A 27,723-nucleotide genomic window follows, 5' to 3' on the forward strand; every position below is an offset into this window, starting at 1 on the left:
AGGAAACAGATGTATTATGTAGAATAGCTGGGAGGCGGGAGTGGTAGTCTTTGAAAGAAAACGTTCAAAAATCTATTAAGTAATGAAGTAATAGGATTAAGTACCTGAAGTGTTTAATGTGTTCCATCAATTGATTAGTTAAAGGAGCTCACCCCCCCCCCAAGGTTCTGTATATAATTTTAGATTGCCCTATGCTACAGATGTATGACCTAAGATAACACCAGACAGTGCTAGCACATACATAGCAAAACAGTTACAGCTAGATTACATTGACAGCAAAACTCTCCCCCTTACCCAGCACTTAGGGAAACCACTTCCTGGTCATGAAATACCAGAAGATTTCCAGCGTAATCATGAACAGGAAATACCAGAAAACTTAACAACTGACTTAGTTTTGCAGGCAGGGCAATGCTTAGACTGCTATAAGTTTAAAGGCAGCGCAACTCGTACAGCACGTTGGTGACAAATATTCACACAGTTGTTCAAAAATAATTTTACACCATTTATCAAATATGTGAGAAAGAGACAATTACTTACAAAGTGCCATGAAAACTTACAAATGACCTAAAATAAAGTAAACTTGCAACATCAGATTTTACTAGGTTCTTACAAATTCTTGACTCAGTTTTTTGTTTTTTCTTGTTTTTTAAACAAGCTCAAGAAGATTCAAGAAAAGGGTAAGTTCAACGTTGTTCCTGGTAGCTGTGAGAAGAAGACAGGGTGTCAGCGTTCTATCCCCATTTTGCCCTAGCAATCCATGCAGTTGGGAGGCTGCTGTTTTGCCCCCGATGGGGCCGATTTGTTGGGGTTGGCGAATAGCACACTCCCTGAGCACAGTTTTCTGGGCTTCTTCAGTTGTCTTGTGTCAGAAAACTGTGCTGAGGGAATGTGCTATCCACCAACAAATCACCCTGCCTTCTTTATTACTTCGTACGCTGCTTCATCAGCTCCTCACAGCTACTGGGAACAATGTTGAACTTACCCTTTTCTTGAACTTTCTTGAACTTGTTTAAAAAACAAGAAAAAGCGAAAAACTGAGTCAAGAATTTGTAAGAACCTAGTAAAATCTGATATTGCAAGTTCACTTTATTTTAGGTCGTTTGTAAGTTTTCATGGCACTTTGTAAGTACCGTAATTGTCTCTTTCTCACATATTTAATAAATGGCGTAAAGTTATTTTTGAACAACTGTGTGAATATTTGTCGCCAACGTGCTGTGCCGAGTTGCACTATCTTTATTAATGGCACAGGTTACACTTTTCTAGCGTAAGTTTAAGGTAAAGGGAACCCTGACCATTAGGGCCAGTTGTGGCTGACTCTGGGGTTGTGGCGCTCATCTCGCTGTATTGGCCGAGGGAGCCAGCGTACAGCTTCCAGGTCATGTGGGCAGCATGACTAAGCCGCTTCTGGTAAACGACTCCGCCGTTTACCTTCCCGCTGGAGCGGTACCTATTTATCTACTTGCACTTTGACATGCTTTTGAATTGCTAGGTTGGCAGGAGCTGGAACCGAGCAACGGGAGCTCACCCCGTTGCGGGGATTCGAACCGCCGACCTTCTGATCGGCAAACCCTAGGCTCTGTGGTTTAACCCACAGCACCACCCGCGTCCCCTAAGTTTAAAGTTTAAAGGCAGGCAAATAGGCCACCCGCCTGTCTTCTAACAGGGGCTAACGTACAGCCTGATCCTCAAAGAGGGAGAAAGACAAAATGCACAAGACGAATGATCATAATAAAGTGGATGGCCAGTAGAAAGTATCTGGAAAATCCACGACTGGCTGCTTATATATCTGGCTGTGTATGAAACCCTGGCCTTTCTCCACCATGAACCATCAGTTCTGGGTAGAGCAAATATGCAGGGAGATGGTATCATGGCGTCAGGTTCCACCCCACCCTGCACATGTCTGTTTCAATATCTGAACTGAACTGATGCATGCTATTGAAATGAATAGGCAAAGGTCTGCACCTGCGATGCCATCCCCCATCAATGCACGTGCTCATTCTGCCCAGAAGAAATGTTTCTACACATGCTGATTGCATGTTAGAATGTTAATTACTGTAACACTTGAAACAGAATAAACAGCGAAGGAAAAAGAAGGCAGGTGGGTAGAACGTTTGCTTAATGAATGCCTTTTTTTTTAATTATTAACAAAAGCCAGGTATATAAAACAGGCAGAGCACATGTACTGTATCTAATCAGATTTTCTGCCTGTGGATGTACTAAAAATGCTTTGAGATCAAACTTGAAATGTCTTCATCTTTAGATTTATAGCCTGTTCCTATATTTGACTGTAATAGGGACTTAGTCATGGGTAAGAGTGCATGGGATTTCAGTACGTTTAAAAGCACGTTTAGGCTGCCCCTAAAGAATCCTGGGAACTGCTGCTTGTTAAAGGGTGCTGGGACTTGTTGCTCTGTGATGCATAAACTACAGTTCCCATGATTCTTTGCTTTAAATGTGCTTTAATTGTACACCGTGGATCTGAATTTGAACCAAGCAACAGGGCACACAAACATGCATAGTGAAAGATACCTCTGTCGTATCTGCTCTCGTAAATAGTAGAAATGGGAATGCCTGGACCTGCGGTGGTGATTGGAAGAAAAAGAGAATTGACATTGAAGGAAACAAGAACTGCAAAACAACAACAACAACCCCACCCTAGAATTATTACTTCAGAAAATAGCACGAATTCGGTTGGCTAGATACTTGCATGTAACATGCTCCTCTTTTATTCATCACAGACGGTATTAACATGTAAGATGCTAAGGAGCTTTGGGTGTTAGGGTGGCAGTATTTATAAGTAGACCAGCAGAAAGCACTTTTTTTTACACACACACACACGGCAACATTAATCAATTCTTCCTTTCTGCCACATCCAGCTATCTTGCATGCATTCTGGAGGGTCCTGCAATCTTCAGGAACCCTTTTGAAATCTGTTCTGAAAGGTCCCTTACCACCACAACCCTACATAACTCTGTGGGGGGGGGGAGCTGTAGGAAGCAACAGAAGGAGGAAGATGTCCTGCTGCATGAAAAAAAATAGTGGCGCAATTGACCTCCAACAAGCACACAAGAGTGCGAACAATATTGAATGTTGGGGGGGGGGCTCGTTTAATTTCACTGCACACAGGTGGTGTAGTGACAATAAAGGTTTATTTATTTTATTTATTAGTTCCCAGGAGTGAAATGGTTCCTAGCGTTCTTTCTTAGCACTTTGCAAACTACAGTTTCTAGGCTTCTCCAGGGATGGGAGAAAAGACAAACAGTAAAAGTTAAGATAGTGGTATAAGAGTATCAGTACAGCTATTCTCTAGTGAGGCTCCATGGCCAAAATGTGAACCAATACTAGCTAGCTAGCTCTCTCGCTATCATCTCTCTCTCTCTCTCTCTCTCTCTCTCTCTCATCTATCTATATCTATCTATCTATCTATCATCTATCTATCTATCTATCTATCTATCTATCTATCTATCTATCTATCTATCTATCATCTATCTATCTATCTATCTATCATCTATCTATCTATCTATCTATCTATCATCTATCTATCTATCATCTATCATCTCTATCATCTATCATCTATCTATCTATCATCTATCATCTATCTATCTATATCTATCATTATCATCTATCTCTATCATCTATCTATCTATCTATCATCTATCTATCTATCTATCTATCATCTCTCTCTCTCTCTCTCTCTCTCTCTCTCTCTCTCTCCCTGTGGTCTTTGGACTTTCCTGCAGCTGCTCTTTATATAAGTGAGCTGGGGGGGGGGGGAATTTAACCCCATGTGGTCCTGACAAAAATCACACACACACACACACACAGCTTTAATTTACATTAGGACCACAACCTCCATTGACATCCCTCCTGATGATTGCAGCTTTGGGAAGGGAAGATCTTTTGATAGGACTATGAGGGAAGGGGAAGAGTTACATTCTCCTTCCTCATCTCCCTGCAGCTCCAATGCCAAATTCACAGTGCTGACATCATACAACTCTACTGGGCCCTGAGATGACCATTTCCTCACTTGCTTTCTCACACAAAGGCATCCTGCAAACATATTTGTTGACAATCCTTTTTTTCCCTGCTTCTCCCCCTCTTATTTCATTGCACCTTTAAATCATAGGCACCTCCAAACCAGGAGCCTGCCTCTGACTTTAACCCTGTAAGTGCCATGTTTGCTATTGGTATTAAACGATAGCGCAGCGCATAGCAAGAGTGGCTAAATAACTATGTTCGGTGTCATGTCGGCATAAACGGCACCTGTGCCAGAAGCGCTGCTGAGGAAACAAAGAAATGTTAACCTTTACATATTTCAGAGAATCTCTTTGCTCTCGCAGATGAAGTGATGCCCAGCTAATAGTTACATAAGCTGTGCCCCAAATTACCCATGCACAAAAGGATCCGGAGAAGTTGTCGGAACTCATTTCTCAAGGTGAGCACATTTCCTGTGCGATAACATCCTTGGCAAGGATGATTGAAAGGCGTTATCATTTTGTTATGTTTGGTTCTTTGCTTAGCAAGGGGGGAACTCTATTATTTGCACGCTTGAGCATCCGGTCCAGATCATAAAACACTGATCGGAGTAGCTATTTTCTCCTTAGCATGATCCCATGGCTACCGTCATGGCGATATTTCTGCCTTGTGAGCAGTTTCATGTGTTCCGTACTCATCCATCAACCTGTACACATCCAGATCTACTACTTAACGCTTGATCTCTTCATTAAACACCAAATGAGTCATTTTGGTTAGACTTTGTGATGCATTTGGATACGGTTCCATGAGAGCAAACCTGGTTGAGCTTATTTCAGAAATTAACACAGAAACCCTCTGGATGGATCTTTCCCCCTTCGCCGACTCCATCAAATAAAACGTCACATGGCTCATAACAACTTAAAACTTGACATGCCAAGAGCTACTCATTAAAATAATGGAAGGCTACAGCCTTCTTTCGTGTTGGCAATTTGTTTCTGCCTTCTCTGGTTAGGAGGACTGAAAGTGAATTAAAGTGCCTTGGAGGTCAAACCTCCAAGCTTTTGCAGTTTAAACAACCATGTAATGAATTAGATTGTTCTAGCCCTTATATGCATGATCTTAAATTTTCCTACTAGTAATTTAGGCTGTTAACAGAACCATTTATGAAAAAAATTATATACTGCTGTCATTGTAAGCTACCCCACCCCTTCCCAATGCAAAGTGTGGAGACAAGATTCCACACAAGAAGCATACTGAAACTCTGAAAAGTGAAAGCAGGCTAGGTTCTCATAAAGGAGAGGACAATGACATGTTGCCTCATATCTCAGGGTCTGTAGAATTTCAGGGGAAGTGGGGCGTTCAACCAGTTCTCAGACTTGTATCCATTGCTGCATCAACAAGGGTTCACTGGTGCAGCAATGGGACTTCTCTCTGTCCTCCCTGCGTCCCCCAGAATCTGTTCTGGAAGGTTCTCCAACACTCTGGAGCCAATCTGGAGGTCATGCCCTGTGAGGGGCTGCTTAAGGGGACAGAAGAGGATGGGGCGGTTCTGTTGCATACTCAGAAGTCCCTTGGGCCAACAAAGTTGCAGTGTTGGTTAGCAGACCTCAGTCTACTGCCCCCACCCAAAACATTCTACCCCCACAAGGATTCAGGTTGCTGTTTTATGCACACTTTCTCGTGGGGCTGGCTCAAGGCATTTTGCTACATTTTGAGGCAAACAACAAGATGGTGCCCTGCTCCCATTCCATGCATGGAAACTGACCAGACTGGGAGTTGAAATTTACTGCAACACTGGTGATGTGGAAGCATCCTCCATCACATCTAAAGGATACAGGATCACTTAAACAGGCATAGGCAAACTGCCCTCCAGATGTTTTGGGACTACAACTCCCATCATCCCTAGCTAACAGGACCAGTGGTCAGGGATGATGGGAATTGTAGTCTCAAAAACATCTGGAGGGCAGAGTTTGCCTATGCCTGGCTTAGAAGGTACATACACACAGTGGTTTATTGCTGGTCCCTGCTGTCTAGTATCTGCTGCCTGAGGTGAGTGCCTCCCTTTGCCTAATGGCAGGGCCAGCTTCACTTATTCGAGTGATTAAGTCCCACTGAACTTGATGGGACCTACAGCCAAATAAACTTGCCTAGAATTGGGTTGTGCAATGCTTAGAAAATGGATCTAGCACCAACTTTGTGGATCAGTTACTGACATTCAGAATTTGTGAATAATGTTAGGAAGCAATTTCATTCCCAGCTGTGCTTTAAGTTTGACAATGCAGAATTGATTTCAGTGTTACAACTTCCCATCAACACCACAACCTTTTATAGAGTGCTTTTGAGCATTCAACTGCAATCATTACAGCAACCTTGTAAAGTAGGCGAGTAATATTATCTTCAAAATTATGAAGGGGGGGGGGCGGGTTGAGACAAAGTATGGCTACCTAAGGATTTCATGGCAGAACTGAGATCTAAAGGGGAGGGAGCACAGAATATCCTAGTTCAAAGCCTTCTAGATCTCTTCAAAGCATGGAGAGCCGGCATGGTTGTGTTAGACAAAGGCTGCAGTCCTAACTCCCCTGAGAGTAAGCCCTATTGAATTCAACCAGGACTTACTTATGAGTAGATGTGGGTAAGATGCACTGGGGGGGGGCAGGTTCGAATTCCCACTTGGCCATAAAGCTCACTGGGTGATCTTGGGCCAATTACATTCTTTCCACCTGGTTAACCTCACAGGAACGTTGTGAGGATAAAAAATGGGGCTTGTTTGAGACCCATGTGTGCCAACTTGAGGAAAGGTTTGCTATAAATGTAATTAATTATGAAGCCCTCTTCAAATTCACACTGAAATAAGTGTCCTTTTGCTCCCCGGGGCTTTTACACAGTTAAGTGTACATAAAACGGCACCTGTAATGTTCCATTTATTAATAAGGTGCTTTGAAGCAGAAATATCTGACGGGTTCCTGAGAGAACAATGAGGATTTAATAGTTCCACACATTTCACATACCGTAACAGAGCAAAGCATAATAGTTGGCATTGTAACTGAAACTTGCTGCATAGTACTGGCATCTTTCTTTTCTTAAATAACAAGTAATGCACTGTCTTGTCCCGGGATTTCTTCTGTTAATTCTGTAAAACAGCGGAATTTAAAAACAAAAGCAAAACTTCAGCCTCGATCTAGAATGCAAAAGCAGGCATGGAAACTGTAACACATTCTTGCTGCATGCGGTGCCACACAGTGTTCGGAAATAACTTACTGGGCACGTCTCAGAAACCAAACGGACAACAGTGCAAAATGTTTGATGATGACTTACTTGTAAATATTTCTTCTTCCTGGATAGCCTTCAAATTCGTTGCTTGAATAGAATCTGAAAGGCAATGTATGTTGTTAAATAAAGCATGCCTTAATAGAGCAAGGAGATCATGAAGTGTTGGTTGCCATTAGACATTCAACAAGTAGAACCTACAACAAAATGTTGCAGTGTGCAGCGCTCCTGGTCAGGGTTCCAACAAGCTAGCCATTCCCCCTTTGCCAACAGCATGTCAGCATTCCATGACCACTGAGCACGCTCAGTCCTCAGTAGGCTGTTATAAGGGGTTCTTCCCCTTAAGGTGTTTTCCTAAAGATTTGCTGTACTTTTGCAAGTTCCCTCGAGCCTACTGATAGCAAAATACCTGGATCAAGGCTAATATGTCCATATACACATATGTGATATTAAAACTTTTTTGGGATAATTGTGCTACACTTCAAGTACTGAAGTCAACTTTTTTTAAATGTACAGTTAAGACTGTTCAGAGGCAGAAATGTTATGTTACAGGTCTGTGTTATTGTTAGTGCAATCCTGTAGCCAGAAGCACACCACAATGTATTCAGTGGGGCGTTTCTCAGAGGTAAGTATGCACAGAACTGAAGCATGAAATTATTCTGAGAGTTAGACTAGACAAAGAGGATATTTGATTTTTAAAAGTCAGGTGCTCTGACAGAATTAGGGGCCATATGCCCCCCTCCGGTCAATAGGATTCTATGGACATATCTCTACTTGAATTAGGAACTGGGTACCTAATAGGTTTTATGCTCACAGGCTGCTCCCCTGCCCCCAATCAGAGAGGAGGAATGTGTGGTGGAGTAGATTTATTCCCGTTCCATTTTCTCCTCCTGAAAAACGGACTGCTGCTTTTGTAACTGCTCTGTATGCATTAAGTCTCAGAAGCTGTGTGACCTCACCGTTGAATTGGAACAAAAAGGTTTGTGATGTGCCAGAATACACACACACACACACACACACACACACACACACACACACGAAGACCTTATTGGTAGTGGTGCCCGCCCTGTGGAATGGCCTCCTGTCAGATGTCAAAGAAATAAAACAACTATCTGACTTTTAGAAGATGTCTGAAGGCAGCCCTGTACAGTGGTACCTCGGGTTACATACACTTCAGGTTACAGACGCTTCAGATTACAGACACCGCTAACCCAGAAATATTACCTCGGGTTAAGAACTTTGCTTCAACATGAGAACAGAAATGGTGCGGCGACAGCAGGAGGCCCCATTTGCTAAAGTGGTGCTTCAGGTTAAGAACAGTTTCAGGTTAAGAACAGACCTCCAGAATGAATTAAGTTCTTAACCCGAGGTACCACTGTATAGGGAACATTTTTAAGTTTAGTGTTTTACTGTGTTTGATGTTTTAATTTGCTAGAAGCAGAGTGGCTGGGGCATATAAATGGGTGACATATAAATAATAATAATAATAATAATAATAATAATAATAATAATAATAATAAAAAAACACCAATACTATTTAGGCAACATATAAAATGTGTCTATCTCATTGGTTACATTATTAGATACCTCTAGTAACATGCATCTTTACCTAAAAAAAGCAGTCTGTCTGCCCTTAAAGCACAGGTTCAACCCAACACCAAGAGCTTTCCAGACAATAACCAAAATGGGGAATCCATTTTGTCTTGTCATCTGGAAAAGCCCTTGCAGATGCCTGACCTCTCAACATGGGGTTCTGCTATTTGTCTGAGGGAGAAAATCATTCTTGCATTGAACGTAAATTTCCATTGACAGGTGACATAACCAACCCTCTGTTCTTGGAAGAATGCTTACATGGCGTCATCTGTGACTCTGTAAATGTATATGGCCTCCCACTTTCCACTAGTGATTTGGACAGCTTTTTCCTAAAAAAAAAAGAGGGGGGGGGGAGAACACATGTAAAGTCAGGTGTCTTATTTATGGCAACTGTACTGCAGAGTATGTGAAAATTGAAAATTAAATTGCTTGACATACCACCGAGTCTTTGACGTAATGAATATGTTTGTAACCATCCTTGTCACTAAATATTTTGTAGTAAGAAATGCCGTCTGAAGTGAAAGAAGGTGCTGAAACAAAGAACTGAGGCAAAAAAACAAAACAAACAGAAACAAAATAAAATCAACTGTAGATGACAAAGAAGCGAATAGCTTTTCAGTCAGGTAAAACTGCATGGAATAAGTGGTCCTTGTTCATATTAGGTTATTTTTACTTAAAAGCAAAATGTGTGAGCACATTGTTTAGGGTGTAGTTGGTTGCCTTTATTCTTGTTATGCCAATGACAAAAAGTATAATCTAATATGATCAATGGGGAAATTCACTTGGTCCCTTTAGAAGTGCTTTATGGTAAGAAGAAGTAAATACAAATGAGAAATCGCATATGTAAACATGAGAATTGTACCATTATTACGCTGAGAATTTATATTTTCATATAGCTGCAATATGCAAATACATCCTCTGTTCTTCTTCAACTTCTACTTTTTTCCCTCCCCAAGATGTTTCGTTTCCATTTAAAAGACCATCTGTGCTTGTTACAAGTAAACAAAAACAGTTTTTGAGTTGGAATGAAATTTGTGTTAAGTGCATGGATTAATAACTGTGAAAAGCAAAAGTCTTCTGCGCAGATCAGTCAGGAAACAAGGCTATAATCCTAACCCTACTTAACTGGGCGGAAGATCCACTGAACTCAACGGGACGTTCTTCAAAATAGACATTGCTAGGATTGCACTGTTACAATATTTCAACAAAATCAGAAGTGTAAAGATAATAAAAATCGTACTCCACCAGCCCATCCTGTGTGACTTTCTTCTATATGTTGCTGCTTCTGCAAAATAAGAACAAAGGCAACTGTGTGAGGATTTGTGGCATGAATGAAAGAACTTCATTTAATGGAGTACAATTTTCAGTCTGGAAAACCCTGAAAAACAAGCACTGGTTTAGACATTTCCCTTGGTGTTAACAGTCTCCCTGCAGTGGAGAAATGGAGATATCTTTTTTACCGGCTTCCAGGGGGGGAAACCTGCATTATTCGTCTCACTGTCCAAACATGGTGGCATTTTACACAATGAATTACAATACTCCACACCATTCTTTTCAGCGCAAAGGTTGCGTTTCATTTCAGAGCAAAGGAAACACAATGCAGATTGGGAAAGAAAAGCAATCAATTGTGTATCATTTGCAGACCAAAAGGAACAACAATTTGTTGAACATGAGATGAATAAGGGAACATTGGCAGTTTCTGTTCCCGTCTGAATTCCCTGACACCCCTAGTTCTGCTTTAGTCTTGTGGAACTTCTTTTTTAGACACAACAGCACCAACAACTTGCCCCTGCTGAGCAATAGGATACTGTTCATTTTTGAAGGCACCTCCAGAACATCCCCATAGTTCTCTGATTGTTTCTTCCAGCTTCGTTCAACTGTTTGATTGGAATGTTATGTACAAAACCTGATGGCATGCTATTACAGATCAATACAATTACACGCTGATATTCTAAAAGACTTTTAGTGTGTTTAAACATTGGCTTATGAATCACTTCAAAGTGCTCAGTGACCTGCCAAAATTAATGTATGGCTCAGATGTTTAGCACTCTAATTGCAAAATGAAAATGAAGTAATAGCAGGCTACGGCTGAGTGTTGCATACAACTCATTTATACATATACATAACATGTTTATTTTCTCTTAGATTTATTTAAATGCTGTTGATGAAACATTTTTTCCCCACAGTCTGGATCCCTGTGGAATGTTTTCAGTACATTTGCTCTCTGAAGGAATTATTTTCCATTTTTAAAAATCCACCATGTTGCAGCTCAGTAGCAGAGTTATGACTTCTCTGTCAACTATTGCACTATCCTGAACACCCAATTCTGTCAATAATTTTATTAAGAGGGAAAGGAACCTCCCAGTATTATGTCCACTGGCTAGGGCTGTTTGTTTGCATTTATATCACATAAGAGAAATAAAAAACACAGTCAAAGTGGATGCCAGCAGGTGCTACTCTCAAGGAGTTGCCAAGGATCCACCAGTGCCCTGGAGCCCTTTTAACAATGCCCTGATGAGTTTTGGGTTGCCAGAATTATAATTTCCCACAATGCTTTGCAACACTGAGCCAATTGTGGGCGATTACATAATGGTGGTGATTGACAACAGTCATTGGAAGGATGCCACCACACTTGTGTTGCTGTCCTTTTCTGGCAGTAAGCCTACCTATTCTTTCTTGTGCACAAACAGAAATAAATTGGAGGTAGATAAGAGGGATTCTGACATGGGGGCCACCAGAGGTCCAATGCCTCATCAAATTCATTGGACGGATAGTGTCAGGCTTTAGGGAATCTGCCACGGTAGGCAGCCAAGAATTAGATAAACAAGGAGAGTTCTTACCGTCTTTTATTCAATATTCACAGAGAGAGGCCTAGAAAAGGTGCCTCTAATGGCGTTGCTCCAAGTAAAGTCACACCCCTCTCCTATTATACGCCATCCCTACGTTGGCTGATCTGTGCTTTCTGCCTCTGAGCTTTCTGTTCTCCTACTTTCAATGCCCACCAGGTTCTGGGAGGGGAAGGGTCTGGAATGCTTTCTAAAGACATTGAGTCTGTCAGCGGTCTCTCCCCTGGTGCTTCTTCTTCTTCCTGCTCCTCTCCCAATATTTCCCAGCTTCTACCCTCTGCAGCCTCTGAGCTGGGACCTTCCGCAAGACCTTTCCTCCTTCCAGAGGGGAGGAGTTGTGAGCGGGAACAGACTCTCGCATCAGCAGGGGAGTGTATTTGGCCCCCTATGTCAGCCTTCCCCCAGCTGCCATGCCAAGCCTATTAGCCAGCCAATAGGGCTGGCTTGTGGGTGGGGTTTAAGCGGGGTTTAAGTGCTTAAGCGGCCGCGGTGGCACTGGAGCCTTATTTGGCTTCCTGTTTTCTTCGGATCACCTGCCCTCCCTCCCTTTAGGTCATTTCTATGTTTCTGTTGACCTTGCTATGGACTTCGGTTGGTTGCCTTGGTTGCCCAGGGGGCCTGGTAGGAATTTTATCCATTTGGCAAATTGGCACCAGCCTCTTGGTTTTCGCCTACCTCGTAGCAAAAGTCACAACTTGTTGGGTATTGGCAGTTAGGCATTGGAATATGTGTGGTATGTTGGAGGGCAGGTTGTGGCCATTACCTACCACTCCCCTTGTTTGAGTATTCCGTTAAAGGAATCCGGCAGTCGTGGATCCAGTCCGATGCCCTGCTGGTGGCTAGGGCCATGGCACGACCCCCGGTGATGTCTGGGGAAGGTTTCAGTTGTATTTGCATCAACAAGCTCCTCCCATTGGCTGTTAACCCTCGATTGACCCCTCCGCTGGGATCAGGTATAGATTGTTTGATCCAGTGCCTAAGCCAATACCTCTCACATGCTGTAACCAATCAAGTTGTGGCCTTATTTTAGCCCATTAACCCAAAATACATGTGTCCTTGTGTCTTATTTAACTCCATGCGGGTGGCGGGTCCTCAACACACAAACTCCTGCTGTAAATCTATACTATCTCCCTCTTTTCTGGAAGGTTCAGGCTGAGGAGGCAGTTTCCACCATTCCTACCCCTCCTCTGCCCAGTCCCTGACAGAGAGTGTGGTGTATGGAAATACTGAATCCAGAAAGGAAGCAAGTAGAGGGTTTTTCACCTCCTGCATGGAAACTGTGTTAAAATAACACACACACAAACACACAGAGTTTCTTGGCAAAGGAGTACAGAGGTTTCTCTCAAGCATATTAGCAAGATAGTTGAAAACATTGCTTACATGATTGATAGCTGGAAAGCATAATGGGGCAAGCAGATTAGCATATTGCGTCTTCCTCTCATGTATTTTCCTGCACAACACCTTCCATTAACTAGGTGCCTCTGGCCCTGTATACAATTAGGCATAGCTACAGTTTAATTCAAGTGTGGGGGGGCAAACAGAATCATGTCCATGTTTTAATTTCTATAAGCGATCCCAATTTAACTTCTATTTCACGTTCAAAAAGTTGAGTTTGGTGGGCATTTCTGGCTGACCGCACAAATTCTTGCCTGCGTTTAATTTTTATTCATCGGGACATATTTGCTGAACATAAACATAAAGTTCAGCGCACTGTATCTCCTCACACTGTTTTCCCACTGCATTTTTATTATCTTCCAGTATATGAAGTAGTCCACATTTCTTACGCATTATTACTTCCGGTTTAATCGGAAAACAAAGTAAGAGATGGAAATATATTCCCCTAGAGATCTTTTGAGCAAACACTGCTTAATGGAGTTCTCCCATCTGCTCGCACTCCTGTTAACTAACCATTGGTGCACAGATTGATATGGTAAAAAGCACTTGATAAACAGAACATGGTGGGGGTTTCAGCAGTGACTCTCATCAGGCAAGGACATGCTGAGAAGTGCAATTATCCTGGAGTTTGGACCTGACGTTGCCACGATGCTAGTTCCAAGTCCAGTGAGCATAATTTGGCAGCTTGAAACCTGACTCTGTGTTCCGTGTAGATCAGCAGGGCCACTGCCAACAATGGTATGAATAAGGCAAAGAGAATTCAAGTACAGTAACCCCATTAGTGGGTGTAAGAATATAAGGGCAGGGCCATAGCCCTTAGGCAGTGCTATTTTTCCAGAAAAAGAGGTGCCAGAACTCACCATGAAGGCCTCCTGTGTTCTCTTATAATGGCAATGGTGCCATTCTGGCTGAAAACAGCCCTGCCTGTAGGTCAGTGGTAGATACTCCTTTTTAGGGTATCCCTTACAGAAGAACTCCTGCCCACCTAGCAGTTTGAAAGCACGTCAAAGTGCAAGTAGGTAAATAGGTACCGCTCCGGCGGGAAGGTATACGGCGTTTCCGTGTGCTGCTCTGGTTCGCCAGAAGCAGCTTAGTCATGCTGGCCACATCATCCGGAAGCTGTCTGCAGACAAACGCCAGCTCCCTCGGCTTTTAGAGTGAGATGAGCGCCGCAACCCCAGAGTCGTTTGCGACTGGACCTAACGGTCAGGGTACCTTTACCTTTACAGAAGAAAATCTGGATTGAGGGAGAGGAAAGTGTGGGAAGGCCATGATTTGGAGAATGTAATATGGACAATGAAGAGTTAATGGAGATCCCGGAAGCTTCCTACCCACATGAAACCACAGTATGGATGAGCCCTGAGTCGGACCAAGGGTTCATCTAGCTCAGACTGGCAGTGGCTCTCCTGGGTTTCAGGCACTAAGTATTTCCTAGTCTTCCCTGGTGATGCCAGGGACTGAACCCAGAACTTGTCAGTGAGCTACCGCCCTTCCTTGGGCTTCAGGGGAAATTGCTGAAAATTGCCCCTAGCAATTAGTGGGAACTGTCTGTGAGCAGAGCCCCAATCACAAGAGCATGGGGTCCAACCCAGTGTTCGGAAAACTCTTCCCTTCCCCCACCTTTGCACAAAAGGAATACGACTGGCTGCTTACCCGGTCACAGGGTGGGCAGCTATTGCGGCCCATCATGTCCAGCTCCTTCCCTTCAGGAGCAATGCTGGGGCTAGGCAGTCGACCATTGGGGAATTCCCAGGCCAGCCACTGGAGATGGGCAGGCTTTCCCGCCACCTGTTGATTTGAATCCTGGCCAATCTGGCCGGGCCAAGTGGGTGGGGCTTGGGACCCAATAAAGGCTGGCTGTCCTCCCCCGCACACACTTTTGCACAAAAGTAATACAGTGACCGTGAATGCTCACCAGTGGGTAACAGAAGCTACTCCTGCAACTCTTCTATCAAAATACTAGCTTGGTGGGAAACAGTACCTGTGGGCAGTCCCAGGACCTGGAGCGGTCATTGTAGTCGCAGATGGCTGACACGGAAAAGTTTTGGATCCTTTTCAGCCACTGCACGCAGATTCGGTTGTCTCTCACCCAAGTAATCCAAGTGACATAGTGGTCGCTGGAGAAGAAGAGTGGAGAGAAAGGGGCTGTTTACTATGAGAGGGGTCAGCATGGCATGCTTAATAATACATCTGTGACAAGCCAGACCTCTTTCAAACCAAGGAATGCATTCCGACCTGGGCAACTTTTCAAGGCCACACTTACACATCCCACAGTTACAGATCCTCCAGACAGACTGAGGGGAAGCATTCTCAGTGTGCAAGAACACATTCTAGCGAGGCCAAAACACTTGAGGAGGGTATGAAGTAGGGCTGTTGAAGGGTGTGGCGTGGGGAGAGGGGATGTGGCTGAGAGGGGTGTATGGTCTAAGGAAAGGCCTGAGGGCCAGGCAGAGGTTTGGAGGGCCTCATGCAAGCTCCTGGCCCAAGGTTCCCCACCATGGGCATAGCCAGGATTTATGTGGGGAGGGGGGTCAGGACACCCACCTGTCATCATCCTCTGTCTGGCTTTGTCTACCAGATTTGGAATGAAATGTCTCGACAACAGTTGTTTTAAATTGCTTTCTTTTGACTCCAAATGCTCAGAAAAATCTGCCCAAATCTTTCCACAATTTCTACTTTTAGTTCAGTATTTTTATTTATTGACTTGATGGTGAAGGGGACAGCTGCCCCTCCTGTTCCCCCTGGCTATGCCCATGTTCCCTATGCCTGTCGGAGTAATGTCCAACATTTGTCTTCCCATTAAAAGACCCATTAAAATCAAAGGGGAAAGGGAACATAAGTTCACCAATTCCAGTGGGTCTTTGACTTAGTAGGATATCACCTGCAGTTTTTCAATGGCAGTGGAAAATGAAAAGCAAGCATCTACACTATTTCCATAGAACAGATCTGCAAGGGGTGGAGGTGGTGGGGAGCCCAGGGTCAAACTATTTAAAATAAAAATTCTATTGCTAAAAGAAAAGAAACGGAGAAGAAAATATCAGTTTCACAAAATACTACCTTGATGCTATCGCTGCTGGAGGAGGTACTTCCTTAGGACCTAAAGCTTCAGGATAAGTAGCATCAACAACAAACACTCTGACGGTAGGATTTTTAGCCCCAGCCTTCAAAGGAAAACATATAATCAGGTTCAAAATAATCTCCAGGGAATGGAGGGAAGCCTGATTGCTCCCCCAGGCCCACTCCCAAGAAGCTCTGACCTCCGTGCCAGCCTGCCATTGGCAAATTTGGCAGGCTGGCACACAGCTGGATTTCAAGCTGGGAGTGCAAGCCAAAGTTCACACTCCAGCAAGAGCAGCCCCCGGGACCCCAGCTCTGCATCATAGGGGGGGGGAGCGCTGGCCATCCTGCAATGCCACCCCACCCCAAAAGAGGGTAAGTGGACTTTGACTACAACTCCCATCCCCTCTGACTACTGGTCCTACTAATTAGGGGTGATGGGAGTTGTAGTTCAACAACATATGGGAACCCAAGTTTGAGAAAAGCTAACATACATGTGAGCCCTGTTCCTTTACGGAAAGAAAGTTCGCAGTAGGCACTGAGCAAATAGATTATAATATATTTCATCATCATCATATGTTTTTCTTCTATACTGCTGTTTGGCCAAGATTTGTATTAATACAAAAGAAAATACATTAAGACCACGGGAAATGTAAATACAAAGATACAACACAATAAATCAGTTTTTTAAAATAGCAATATCCCAGGCATGCCATGAATCACACTTTACACATTCACGAGTTGCATTTGTGCTCTCACCACAACACAACTGCCATCCACAAATGAATTGCCCACACAATAGGCTTCTCCCTGGAAGCAACCCACAGCTGTGGGGAAGTTCTTACAGTCGCTCTCCAGGCCAGCTGGCTCAACTTTGACTCACCCAAACACTTCCCATTCAAAATACTGAAGGGAAGGATCCAGTCTTTAGCTGCCTCTTGCCCTCCTCTCCCTGCATGCATAAGAACCTTTTACGACCAGTCTCTACCCTTTTCTGTCGGCAGCCATCCTGGACATGGAGAATTATGCTACCAGAAGGGATGTCAGGGACTGGACAGAGGAGGAATGGTGGAGCCCGCCTACCCAGCCTGAACCTTCCAGAGAAGAGGAAGACAGTATAGATTGACAACAGTGATTTGTGAGAGGTCACAGCTTCGAGGTAGATGACGGGCAGAGCTGGGAAATAATGAGAGAGGAGGAGGCAAGGGAGGCAGAGCTAGAACAGCTGGCTGACTAGAAAGCTTTCCAGACCCTCCTTCTCCCAGAACCCAGCAAGCACTGAAAGTAGGAGAGCAAAGCGCTTGGAGACAAATCGCCCAAATCGTAAGGTGGGTGGTGCTGTTGACAATTGATGTGTGTGTGGAGATTACTCAGAACAATGCCATTACTCAAAGAGGCAGCATCTCTGTGAATATTAAATAAAGGACATTGGTAAGACTTCCCTTGTCTATCTGTTCCTGGCAGCCTACTGTGTGGGGATCAGATTCCCTTATGCCTGACAAGGGCTGAGTATGTCCAGTGGTAAAGGTGAAATGATGGACCAGACCCTTTATTATGTCTTCATCAAAATATACAATGCTTAACCCAATAGTTAGTTTACTAATAGGCATTAAAATCCAGCAATTACATCTTAGAAATCCAAGCATTTCTACGCTAAAATATGATCAGAACTCATTCAACAGAGCCAAGCAAAGCAAACAACAAAACCCCAAACATACCTTTGGATATGGTATCTTTATTTTTCTAGGATATTGATCTTCACCATAATATGAATATTCAATAACTGGTATTCCAGTATCATTAAACTGTAGGTATGCCACATTCTTTGCATTTGGAGACCACCACAGTGCATATTTTACAGCAAGCATTTCCTCTAAGAGAAATCATGTTAAATATACGTTATTCTACTACAAAAGAGGATCATGAGCTACCATTATCTTGTAAGGACACCACTGTACATAGAACCCATTTATCTGATAAGCTGCCATGCATCAAACAAGCAAGGCAGCTCTGTCCCAGTGGTAAGCCCGCAACTTGAATGACACGTGAGACATTGTTTCTGCTGTACAGATTTTTTTCTGGATAAATACCATAGCTAGTTTAAAAAGGGAAGGGGAGAGAATAGGGCATACCTATTCCTAAGCTAATCTAGTGCAACAAAGCATAGCATTATTCCAGCCTTATTGGCAGTGATGGATTTATGTTATGAGGGTTCCCTGTTTGGGAGGCCCTAGTTATTCACCTAAATAAATGTAACTATGTCCAAGAACATTGCAGAGCTAAATGTGTAAGAATGTTAGTTAATAGCATGGGTTATATATTTTTTCTTCCTATATACATAAAAATGCAAGGCTGTCATCACACAGTTCCCATTGGATTTGCATGAAGTCAGGAGATAGATGCGGTTGGCAAGCAACGTGAGGAGCCTTTTGTTTCTAATTCATGATGTACAAATAAGAGCAACAAGAATGACAATTCAAAGAATGTAAAATATTCATAGATGTTAAATACTCTTGAGATAAAGAACGTGAGTAATTTTGACTGAAGGGTACAGGTAATATTGGCTGAAATGGCCAAGCGAACCAAATGATGAGGTTTGGGCCTTATTAGCCCACAAGGCAGAGTCTCTTTTATCAGTGGAGTGTTTCAGAAGCCAAATTAGAAGAAATTGTGTCCTAATATTACAGATAAACACGATACTAGTTCTTAAGTTGGACAGATAGTTTTATGACAGATATCTGAGGAACGTACAAAAGTGGGTAGGTCTAAAACCTAGCAGAAACTAACAAGGAAATATCCCCCCACCCTACTCTGAAGAAATATGTGGCAGGATGTGAAAACCCAAGATACGGGATGTTAGGAAACCACAGTGAGAATGCATGTTATTGCTGTAAAACGTTGAGCAAAGCTGTTGACAAATAGTAAATTATGATGGTGAATAACCATGCTGGCTTGTAGTTAGCAGTTAGCTTTTTGCAGTTTTGAGGAAGGGACTCCTTATAAGAAATAAAAGCCTTCTACACAAACACAGCACTATGAACAACATTTGGCTGCAGCTCAGGGCATCACATCTTTTTGCTGCCCAACTCTTGCCTCATGTGGCAATAATATTGATTTCAGGTTGATGTTTACCTTCGTAGACCCAGTCAGGGATTCCATTAAATATTTCATTCCAATAACCATTTGTAGTTATTTGAACAGCAGGTTCTCTGGGGCCTTGTTTCAAATAGATATTATTCTGATACACATAAACCTGGGAAGAAAAACCCCAAAATCATTTTATGCAGTCAAAGTTATTGAGGACAGTAGCACATCTACACAGGGAATTAGATGCAAAGGACAGAAGGCACTTCTGTTTCTACACAACAGAGGGTGTGCAAGTTTTCACTCCCCTAGGCTGCAAGGAAAATCCTTTGGAGTAATGCTCAGTGTGGCTAGGGGCTGACAAGTAGAGGATAAAATTATATCTCTCCTGTGTGAATGGGGGCCTTTTCACTCACTCACTCACACACAAGAATTTGGAGATCTGATTCATGCCATGCATATCAGCAATGAAGAACCTATTGCTGGACTGCATATTCAACCATCCCTAACTAGTGACTATGCTGGCTGGGGATGATGAATAAGAATGGTTGTATCCAGCTAAATTTTACTCAGCATAGGCCTGTTTAAATGAATGCACCCAAGTTGCTCATGTCTGTTATTTTCAATGGGTCTCCTCTGAGTAGCAATGGATACCACCCTACTATTCAACTTTCTTTCCTGCCCTTCCTCTCACAGAAGCCCAGGGCAGCAAACACCTATGTGGTAAGACAACAGAGCGGAAAGATAAACCAAAAGCATATTTAAAACATTTTTAAACAATTGGAAACCTGTTCAGTGGTGGGAATTGAAGCCCAGCAGCTTCTGGAGGGGCAAAGCTAGTATGCTTGAGTCCATACAATATTGCCAGTGGACTAGGAAAATCTGGGTTCAAGTCCTTGCTCAGCCTTAAAGCACAACTGGTGGCTGTGGGCAAGTCAATATTTCCAAGCCTACCTGATCTCACAGATTTGTTGTCTGCATAAAACACAATGGCCATATATTTATTTATTATTTGCTGCATTTATATACGGCCCAGGGGGTTGAACCATTCCAAAGGTCCAGCTAGTCCAGCATTTTGTCCTCATAGCAGCCTACCAGATCGCTGCTGGAATTCAGTATTCAGAGGCATTTTGCCATGGATAGTGGAGGGAGAACATCGCCATCCTGGCTAATAGCCACCAACAGCCTCATCCTCCCTATTACTTTGTATATTGTCCTGGAGAAATAGGGCACAAATAGGGGCCCTTCTCTAGGTTTTTGTGGAACAGGACAGCTCTCAGTGCCAAAGCTTGCAGAAATTGACTTGCAGCTAATAGAGCTGAGAGGGTACGTAACAAGGGACCTGATTCATGGCCATGTTTTTGGGAGGCCACAAGCAATGAATCTTAAGGGCTCGGTCCTCCCAGCAGAGGGCACGCACCTCACTCTAGCTTCACAATCCTTAATCCACCCTTCCTGATGCTTTTCTCAGTAGGGAGGGTGGGTTAGAGGTTCATGGTGGTACAGAAGAAATATGAACCCCAAGAATGGGGAAACTGCTGAAATGAACTGCAGTGTGGCAATAGTGCTCTCTTTGCATCTGGGCAGACAGAAGAGGGTCAGAAACTACAGTCTTTGGGTAAATAGCAAATGAAGAGACCCTAACACCCTGGTCCCTGTATCTTGGGTTTGTCTAGTTTTCGGAGAAGACAAAGTGGTCCAACAATTGCCAGGGCTCTGTGCTAAAGCACCCACAGTTCCAGGCAGCCATGGAGTGTTTATCTTTTTAAGAGTCAATATTCTAAAGCACAGCTGATAAGCAGAGATAAGAAGGCCTGCAAAAACGATCCCTGCGCAAACACTAAAGGCAAATGAATCTCATAAAAATAGAAGCGTTATTCTCACACTTCGTGAGCTTACTGACCAATTTGTGTCCAACAGGTGACCAGGCTATATACTGAATGTCATGTGGAAGCTCGTGTCCTTTGACAAAAGCACTGCAAAGGGAAAGAAATGAAAGAAGCAAAGGCAAGCTTGGTATTTCAAGGTCAGATTTCATTTAAAGCCCTTGGCTTCCCCCAAAAATCCCCAAAGAAGGGTCAGCAGCAAACCAAAAGGACCCTCGTGAGCACCTAGGTGGGCATGGGCACAATGGAGCCCACCAACGCTGGTGCTTCTTTTCTTATTTAATTTCTTGTTATAGTTGGGGGCAGCCATCTAGGCATGTACATGGTTACAGATACTCATTTTATTATTTTTTACTTTATAATATGTCGACTCTCTCTTTCAACAATTTGACTGAGCTTATTCCCAAGTCAATGTGTTTAGCATCTGGGCAGCAGAGGCAAGCCCCATTGTATTCCTGTAGTCATGGCAATGCTGTGATTTAAGGGAGCCTAAAAACTGCACACGCCGAGAGTATTTGGGTCATATCCGGTGGTGGAGTTCCGCGAGTGCAGTAGACTTCTGCTTATGCAACAGAACTTTCCTCTCCCCTTCCTTGCACACCTTTAGAATCTGCTCCAGAGGGCACGCAGGGAGAAGAGAGGAAGGGGAAGTCCCATTGCGTGAACAGAATTTGCTATGTGCAGCATTGGATATAACCATTTAGAAGCAGATAATTTAGCAATGTCACTGGAAACAATGTGCCCATTAGCTAGCCTAACTAATAGAAGAACATAAGGAGAGCAGTGGTTGATCTAGTCTAGCTCCTTGTTCTCACAGTTGTCAACCATAAGGGACCCCTCAGGCATAGGCGCCAACTCACAGGAGCCTGGGGCACCTTGGCACCCACAAAATTCCCATTATGGGTGCCCAAGCATATCTGCGGCAAGCCCTAACTGAGGCCCCACAGCAGAAGCAGAGGCCCTGGCCCAGTTGCCACCACACCGGAGAGCCAGAGGAGGCAAGGCAGTGGGTGGCGGTGGCAGGCGGAGGCCAAGCAGCATGCACACGCAATGGCGCAAGTGACGTCATGGCGCCACAATCTGGGGGCCAAGTTGGCACCACTGCCCTCAAGCAGGACCTGAGCACAAGAACACACTCTCCCTTCCTGTGGATTCCAGCAACAGGAATTCAGAAGCATTGCTATCTCTGACCAGTATACCTGAAGGAGCGTCTCCACCCCCATCGTTCTGCCTGGACACTGAGGTCCAGGGCTGAGGGCCTTCTGGAGGTTCTCTCACTGCGAGAAGCCAAGTTACAGGGAGCCAGGAAGAGGGCCTTCTCGGTAGTGGCGCCCTCCCTGTGGAACACCCTCCCACCAGATGTCACACAGAAAAATAACTACCAAACTTTTAAAAGACATCTGAAGGCAGCCCTGTTTAGGGAAGCTTTTAATGTTTAATAGGTTATTGTATTTTAGTGTTTTGTTGGAAGCTGCCCAGAGTGGCTGGGGAAACCCAGCCAGATGGGTGGGGTATAAATAATAAATTATTATTAATTATTCTTATTCTTATTATTACTACTGTGGAGGCAGAGCATAGTCTGGTAGCCATTGACTGTCTTATCCTCCCTGATTTTGTCTTTTAAAGCCCCCCCAAGTTGGTGGCCATCACTGTTCTCCTAAGAGGAAAAAAAGTATGCCTTAAAGGAGCCCAAATAGAAGACCAAGAGCAAACACAGAACAGATTGACTCGTGGGTCAGTATAAAAGAAAACCTTTTCAGTCTTACCTGTTTCCAAGATCATAAATGTGATAGGATGCTGTATAAGAGTACCTCCAGAGCTGAAAAAGTTACAACAGAAACATAACATGATTAGTTATTATTACAGCCAAAACATAGTAACATACAGTATTCCTCCCAACACTTTTTTTAACAGAAGACAGTTTCCCTTTATGAAAGCTCTGCGAACCTTCACAATGGCACTGTCCTAGCACCAGTTATCACAACACAGCCCACCTTGTGGAAGTTGCTGGAAATGTTTCCTGGTGGTGATAGCGGGTTAGCTTCCAGAAAGTATAAAGGACAATAATTACACAGGTTGTTCAGCCAAGTAGAGTGTGTTGACATCTACAGCGCACATCCCTGAGACCCACCATGAGACTCAGGCAACCCATGGACAAAGTTTTTTCGCATTTCGCGTGGCCAGCGCGAATTTCCCCGAAACCTATGGAGCAGATTTGGGGAGGACATGGGGACCACATGGGTGGAGGGGGGAGTTCTATCATTCACTAACAACGTGACCAATGTTCACTAAAAACGGGGAGTTACACAAACATAACAAATGCACTGGATTCTGTCCACAAATCTCAGCTGGAAAACATTTTACCTTAGAGTAGTTGCTTTCCAACAGCATGAAATTCTGGTCAGCTGACAGGATATAGTTTGTGGCATTGACTTTTTTCTAAAAGATTTAAAGATATGAATTAGAAACCAAAGCATGGCCTTTTGATCAATTTTAAAAATTACAGTAATACGTACAAGTACGCTGTTAGACAGGAGTGTGTGTGACTGCCCATATTCAACATTGTAAAGAATTATATCATCTTCTGAGAACTGATGGAGATATTCATTTCCTTAGGAGGGAGGAGGAAAAACATAGCCTGAATGATTACAATAAGCTTGGTTACAAATGTCATCTCACTACAGCATCTGTTACAGCAAATGACGTTGGAAATGGATCTAAAATAACAATACTTTGATGCTGTAATTCAGGTTGTGGAGGCGGGGGAGATGGAGCCATCTCAGGTAGCTCAAATCCAGGGAACTGTACTTTGTTAAGCATGCAGGGGACTGCAGTTACGTGGGGGGTAAACTACATTTCCCAGGATTCTTTGGGGAAGTCATGTGTTTTTAATGTATGAAGAAGAAGAAGAAGAAGAAGAAGAAGAAGAAGAAGAGTAGTAGTAGTTTGGATATGATATCCCACTTTATCACTATCCGAAGGAGTCTCAAAGCGGCTAACATTCTCCTTTCCCTTCCTCCCCCACAACAAACACTCTGTGAGGTGAGTGGGGCTGAGAGACTTCAGAGAAGTGTGACTAGCCCAAGGTCACCCAGCAGCTGCATGTGGAGGAGCGGGGAATCGGACCCAGTCCCCCAGATTACGAATCTACTGCTCTTAACCACTACACCACACTGGCATTACGCAGCCTGAGATAGGGGCAGAGATTAGACGATGCACAATTTATACTGCTGGGTTCTATATTATGCTTGCTTTACAGAAACAGCAGAAACTTTCTCTTTCTGCCACCTCCCTCCCTCCCCCCTCTCTTTCTGTCTCTCTCCCTCTGCCCTGCTCTTTTCTTTCATGCTTTCTGCCACCCCCTTCTTTCCTGCCCTTTTTCCGCCACCCTATTTTCTGCAAATCCTATTGATCTCAATCTGCAATCACTAGTTAATACCAAGGCACTTACATGGCAGAATGAAACCCCATACACCTCACCTTTTCCCTTTCCTTGAACATTTTAGCCACACTTACTTTTTCGTTTTAGAAACCACATATCCCATACTTCCAATGCATTTACATTTCTCAGGGCAGCTTAAAATATTTAAAAACACCCCCCATAAAAAACATAAAACAAAAACAAAAGCATCAATGGACACAAGCTTTGTAGTTTGTATGTTTTTTTTAAAAAAAATAATCCAAAATGATGTTTCAGCACCACATACTCCTTGAACCACAAATCATGCCGTCCCTTACCCGAAATCCAGTAAGGAGAAATTGTTTTGTAACTGAAGTCTCCATCCAGATATTCTTTTAATGTTAAAGGTCTAGGATTGCTTCCTTTGTTTCGAACTTTAAAAACAGAACAGGAATGAGATATTTAATAACAACACTGCCAAGAGGCACAAATGGTTTCTAGAATTTTATTCCTTTGAATTGGCCACTAATCTGAGGGTTTGGGAGGTTGTAGACCTGCAAGGATTATATGACACATACCCTTCCGCTTATAACCGCGCTGAAAAGTACCAGGCTGGGTGAAATGCAGTAACCCTTCATTTCACAGAAAAGATGTCTTCCTCAGACCAGAAGGAATCTGGTTTTCTATGTCTCTGAAGAATGCCAGTTTTCATTTTGACTGATAACTGGGAACACCCACATGTCAATTCCACATGCACTCCAGCCTCCTCCAATCTGGTGCCCATCAGCCCCAGTCAGCACAGCTGAACTAGTCCATGTAATGAATTAACAATGAAACAACATTTTCCATTCATATCAAACATAGGTGGGCTATGTTCAATAAAGCTCTCTGTTCTAGGTTTTAGAATCACCGGTCCCTTTCCTGTGTTCTTCAGTGTATTTAGGGTTGCCATATTTCAAAAAGTGAAAATCTGGACTCAAAAGATTTTGAGCCTTTTTTTTTTTTTTTTGCAAAGTTGTTGAGCTTTATTCTTGGGGGGTGGGATAAAGTTGTTGCGCTTCTTTGGAAAAATCTAAGAAAGAAGAAGTAGGTTCCCTCTGTTCGTTTGTTTTTTTATAGGAAAATCACCCCTAAATCAGCACTCCTATATGGGCTGCCGTATGCATGCGCTTTGTCAGACATTTCCCCCCGCTTTTTGAAAATTCCACCAGGACGTCATTTTTGACGGATGATTCCTTGCTACGTCTGTGAAATTCCGGGTGTATGGCAGCCCTAGCTGTAATTCTCAAACTGTATTTATTTTTAAAACATGTTCATATGAATGGCCAAAACTTGGCAGACTTTAACAATCCAAGACTAATTTTGTGAATGTCCAAAAATTTCAGGCATACGCCAATAAATGCTGACACTGAACAACCACCCAAATGAAACTGCTGGCAGTGAAGGGGACATCCCAAAAGTGGAGGGGGGAATGAAATGAGTGAATGAAATTCACAAAAAATATTTTGGAATAAAATTCAGACTGCAGAAATTCACCAATTTTAGGCATTCATCATAATATATTGTCATTAAGCTCTGTTGGCTCAGATCAAAGAGTCAACATGCCATTCCATCTTGGTTTCCCTACGTGGAACATACTGTATGAAGGATTAGAAAGAGAACAGCTGAAAAATACAGTTGTACAAGCCTCATATGCTAACTTTGCAATTGTTTCCTGTTGCATTTCTGTCCTTGATTTACCCACAGATGATTTTACAAACTTGTGTGTTTGTGTGTGTCTTAAATTGATTCATCAGAGAGTAATCCCTGGAATTCTAGTTAGTGCCAAGGAGATCGTTCCATCAGCGCAAGCATTTCTGTTTGCCCAACAGAACGATCTCCCCTCTCCTACCCCCTGGGTGTTGTTCTGGGGGCTCCCCTGACCATCCAGAGCAGATCTGGGGCTGGGAGGCATGGGGGGGGGTAAGTAAGGGGAGCAGCGGAAGGAATGCAGGGCTGGCCCACCCATGAGGGAAGGTGAGGCGACTGCCTTGGGTGGCAGGATCTACAGGGGCAGCAGATCTAGCCTGCAAGGAATGTATTGCCCGCTGGAGCAGTGCCAGTAATGGCTGCACCACACTAACTGGAGGCTGAATCTGCTGCCCCATGGCAGCTCCCCCCCCCATGCCGCCTATTTAGCAGCTTCTTGGAGAACGAGAGGCGCTGCTAGTCTCCTCCCACCTTAAGGAGGAAAGGGGGTCTGCTAGGCTCTGCACCCACCCAGAATGATTCAGATCAGGCATCTTCGCTCCCTCCCCCTTCACAAAGGCCTTTGATTCCTACTTCAACCATTGGGTAAGATTGATTTGATTCCTCCCCCAGCTTGCTGTAGATGTAGATCTTTATTCTTTGCTTGTTCCTGATGTATACTTCACTCACCCCTTGTTCCCTGTTGGGCAGGGGGCATTTTGTTGTTCGCCTCAGTTGCCAAAATGTCTTGGGCGGGTCCTGGGGAAAGCATTGTTGCATTAGCAGGAGTCTTTGCACTGGCTTCTGCTAGCAGAACGGCTGAGCTCAGTCTGTCCTCTAAGTCAGCTAAACAAAAAGCTAGCACATCTTTGCAAAATGTGTCTGTTTTTAACCTGGCCTAGTGAGAACAATACCTACCACAAGCCTTAAGTTGTTTCTGAGCGAGCAATTTCTCAGAAACAAATATCTTGTTTTCTGTAGCTATGTGTTCAAATCTATTTTCAAAAACTTCGTGACGCTGCAGTAAATAAGGAGATTTGAGATGACCACCATTTCAGTAGGTGCTCAGAGGAGAAACATATCTGGTCATTGTATCTGGTGATACTCGCTCCTCCATAACTCCCTCACTTAGGGACTTCCCTCAAGGTCATATATTCAGACTCCTGATGAAACATTTCACCACGTTTACTTTAACAGATCAATATTTAAAAAGGAAAAGGAAAGATAATGCTTGTTTTTCTTCTTCTTCTATGTAACTATTAGTTACTCTAGAACACACATGTCACTTCTACTGTTGACACTGTTCCTCGCCAGCGCGAATGCAGAAGAAAGCTGTCAAGATAAATAAACCCAAAGGCCAGTCTCTAGGCACACAAATAATCACTATCATAGCAAATACTGAGTTAGCAATAATCTTTCAAAATAAATGTACATGAAAGAAGAAGAAGCTCGTCTCCCATCAGATGGCAGTTTCTAATTGAGAGCTTCAAAA

General features: G+C 43.4%; 1 protein-coding gene across 7 annotated transcripts in view; it reads right to left on the reverse strand.

The window, feature by feature from the left end:
- The window catches only part of FAP (fibroblast activation protein alpha), a 57,011-nt gene that overhangs the window by 19,227 nt on the left and 10,061 nt on the right, over nucleotides 1–27,723 (reverse strand). For 5 of the 7 annotated variants that reach the window (XR_008332719.1, XM_053408279.1, XM_053408270.1 and 2 more), the window contains 16 exons: nucleotides 26,922–26,990; nucleotides 24,842–24,937; nucleotides 23,620–23,714; nucleotides 23,468–23,542; nucleotides 22,870–22,922; nucleotides 21,121–21,193; nucleotides 19,266–19,386; nucleotides 17,852–18,006; nucleotides 16,134–16,237; nucleotides 15,058–15,193; nucleotides 10,076–10,120; nucleotides 9,274–9,378; nucleotides 9,094–9,164; nucleotides 7,291–7,344; nucleotides 6,984–7,105; nucleotides 2,530–2,577 (listed from right to left, as the gene is read on the reverse strand). Coding sequence is in view for 6 of the 7 variants with exons in the window: in XM_053408279.1 (XP_053264254.1) it covers nucleotides 2,530–2,577; nucleotides 6,984–7,105; nucleotides 7,291–7,344; nucleotides 9,094–9,164; nucleotides 9,274–9,378; nucleotides 10,076–10,120; nucleotides 15,058–15,193; nucleotides 16,134–16,237; nucleotides 17,852–18,006; nucleotides 19,266–19,386; nucleotides 21,121–21,193; nucleotides 22,870–22,922; nucleotides 23,468–23,542; nucleotides 23,620–23,714; nucleotides 24,842–24,937; nucleotides 26,922–26,990 (1,422 nt within the window). In the remaining variant the exon portion in view is untranslated. The remainder of the gene's footprint in view (nucleotides 1–2,529; nucleotides 2,578–6,983; nucleotides 7,106–7,290; nucleotides 7,345–9,093; nucleotides 9,165–9,273; nucleotides 9,379–10,075; nucleotides 10,121–15,057; nucleotides 15,194–16,133; nucleotides 16,238–17,851; nucleotides 18,007–19,265; nucleotides 19,387–21,120; nucleotides 21,194–22,869; nucleotides 22,923–23,467; nucleotides 23,543–23,619; nucleotides 23,715–24,841; nucleotides 24,938–26,921; nucleotides 26,991–27,723) is intronic. The other 2 variants (XM_053408289.1, XM_053408312.1) reach the window with 1 other exon arrangement.

Source organism: Podarcis raffonei, chromosome 1 (assembly GCF_027172205.1).
Source record: "Podarcis raffonei isolate rPodRaf1 chromosome 1, rPodRaf1.pri, whole genome shotgun sequence".
Taxonomy (NCBI): Eukaryota; Metazoa; Chordata; class Lepidosauria; order Squamata; family Lacertidae; genus Podarcis; species Podarcis raffonei.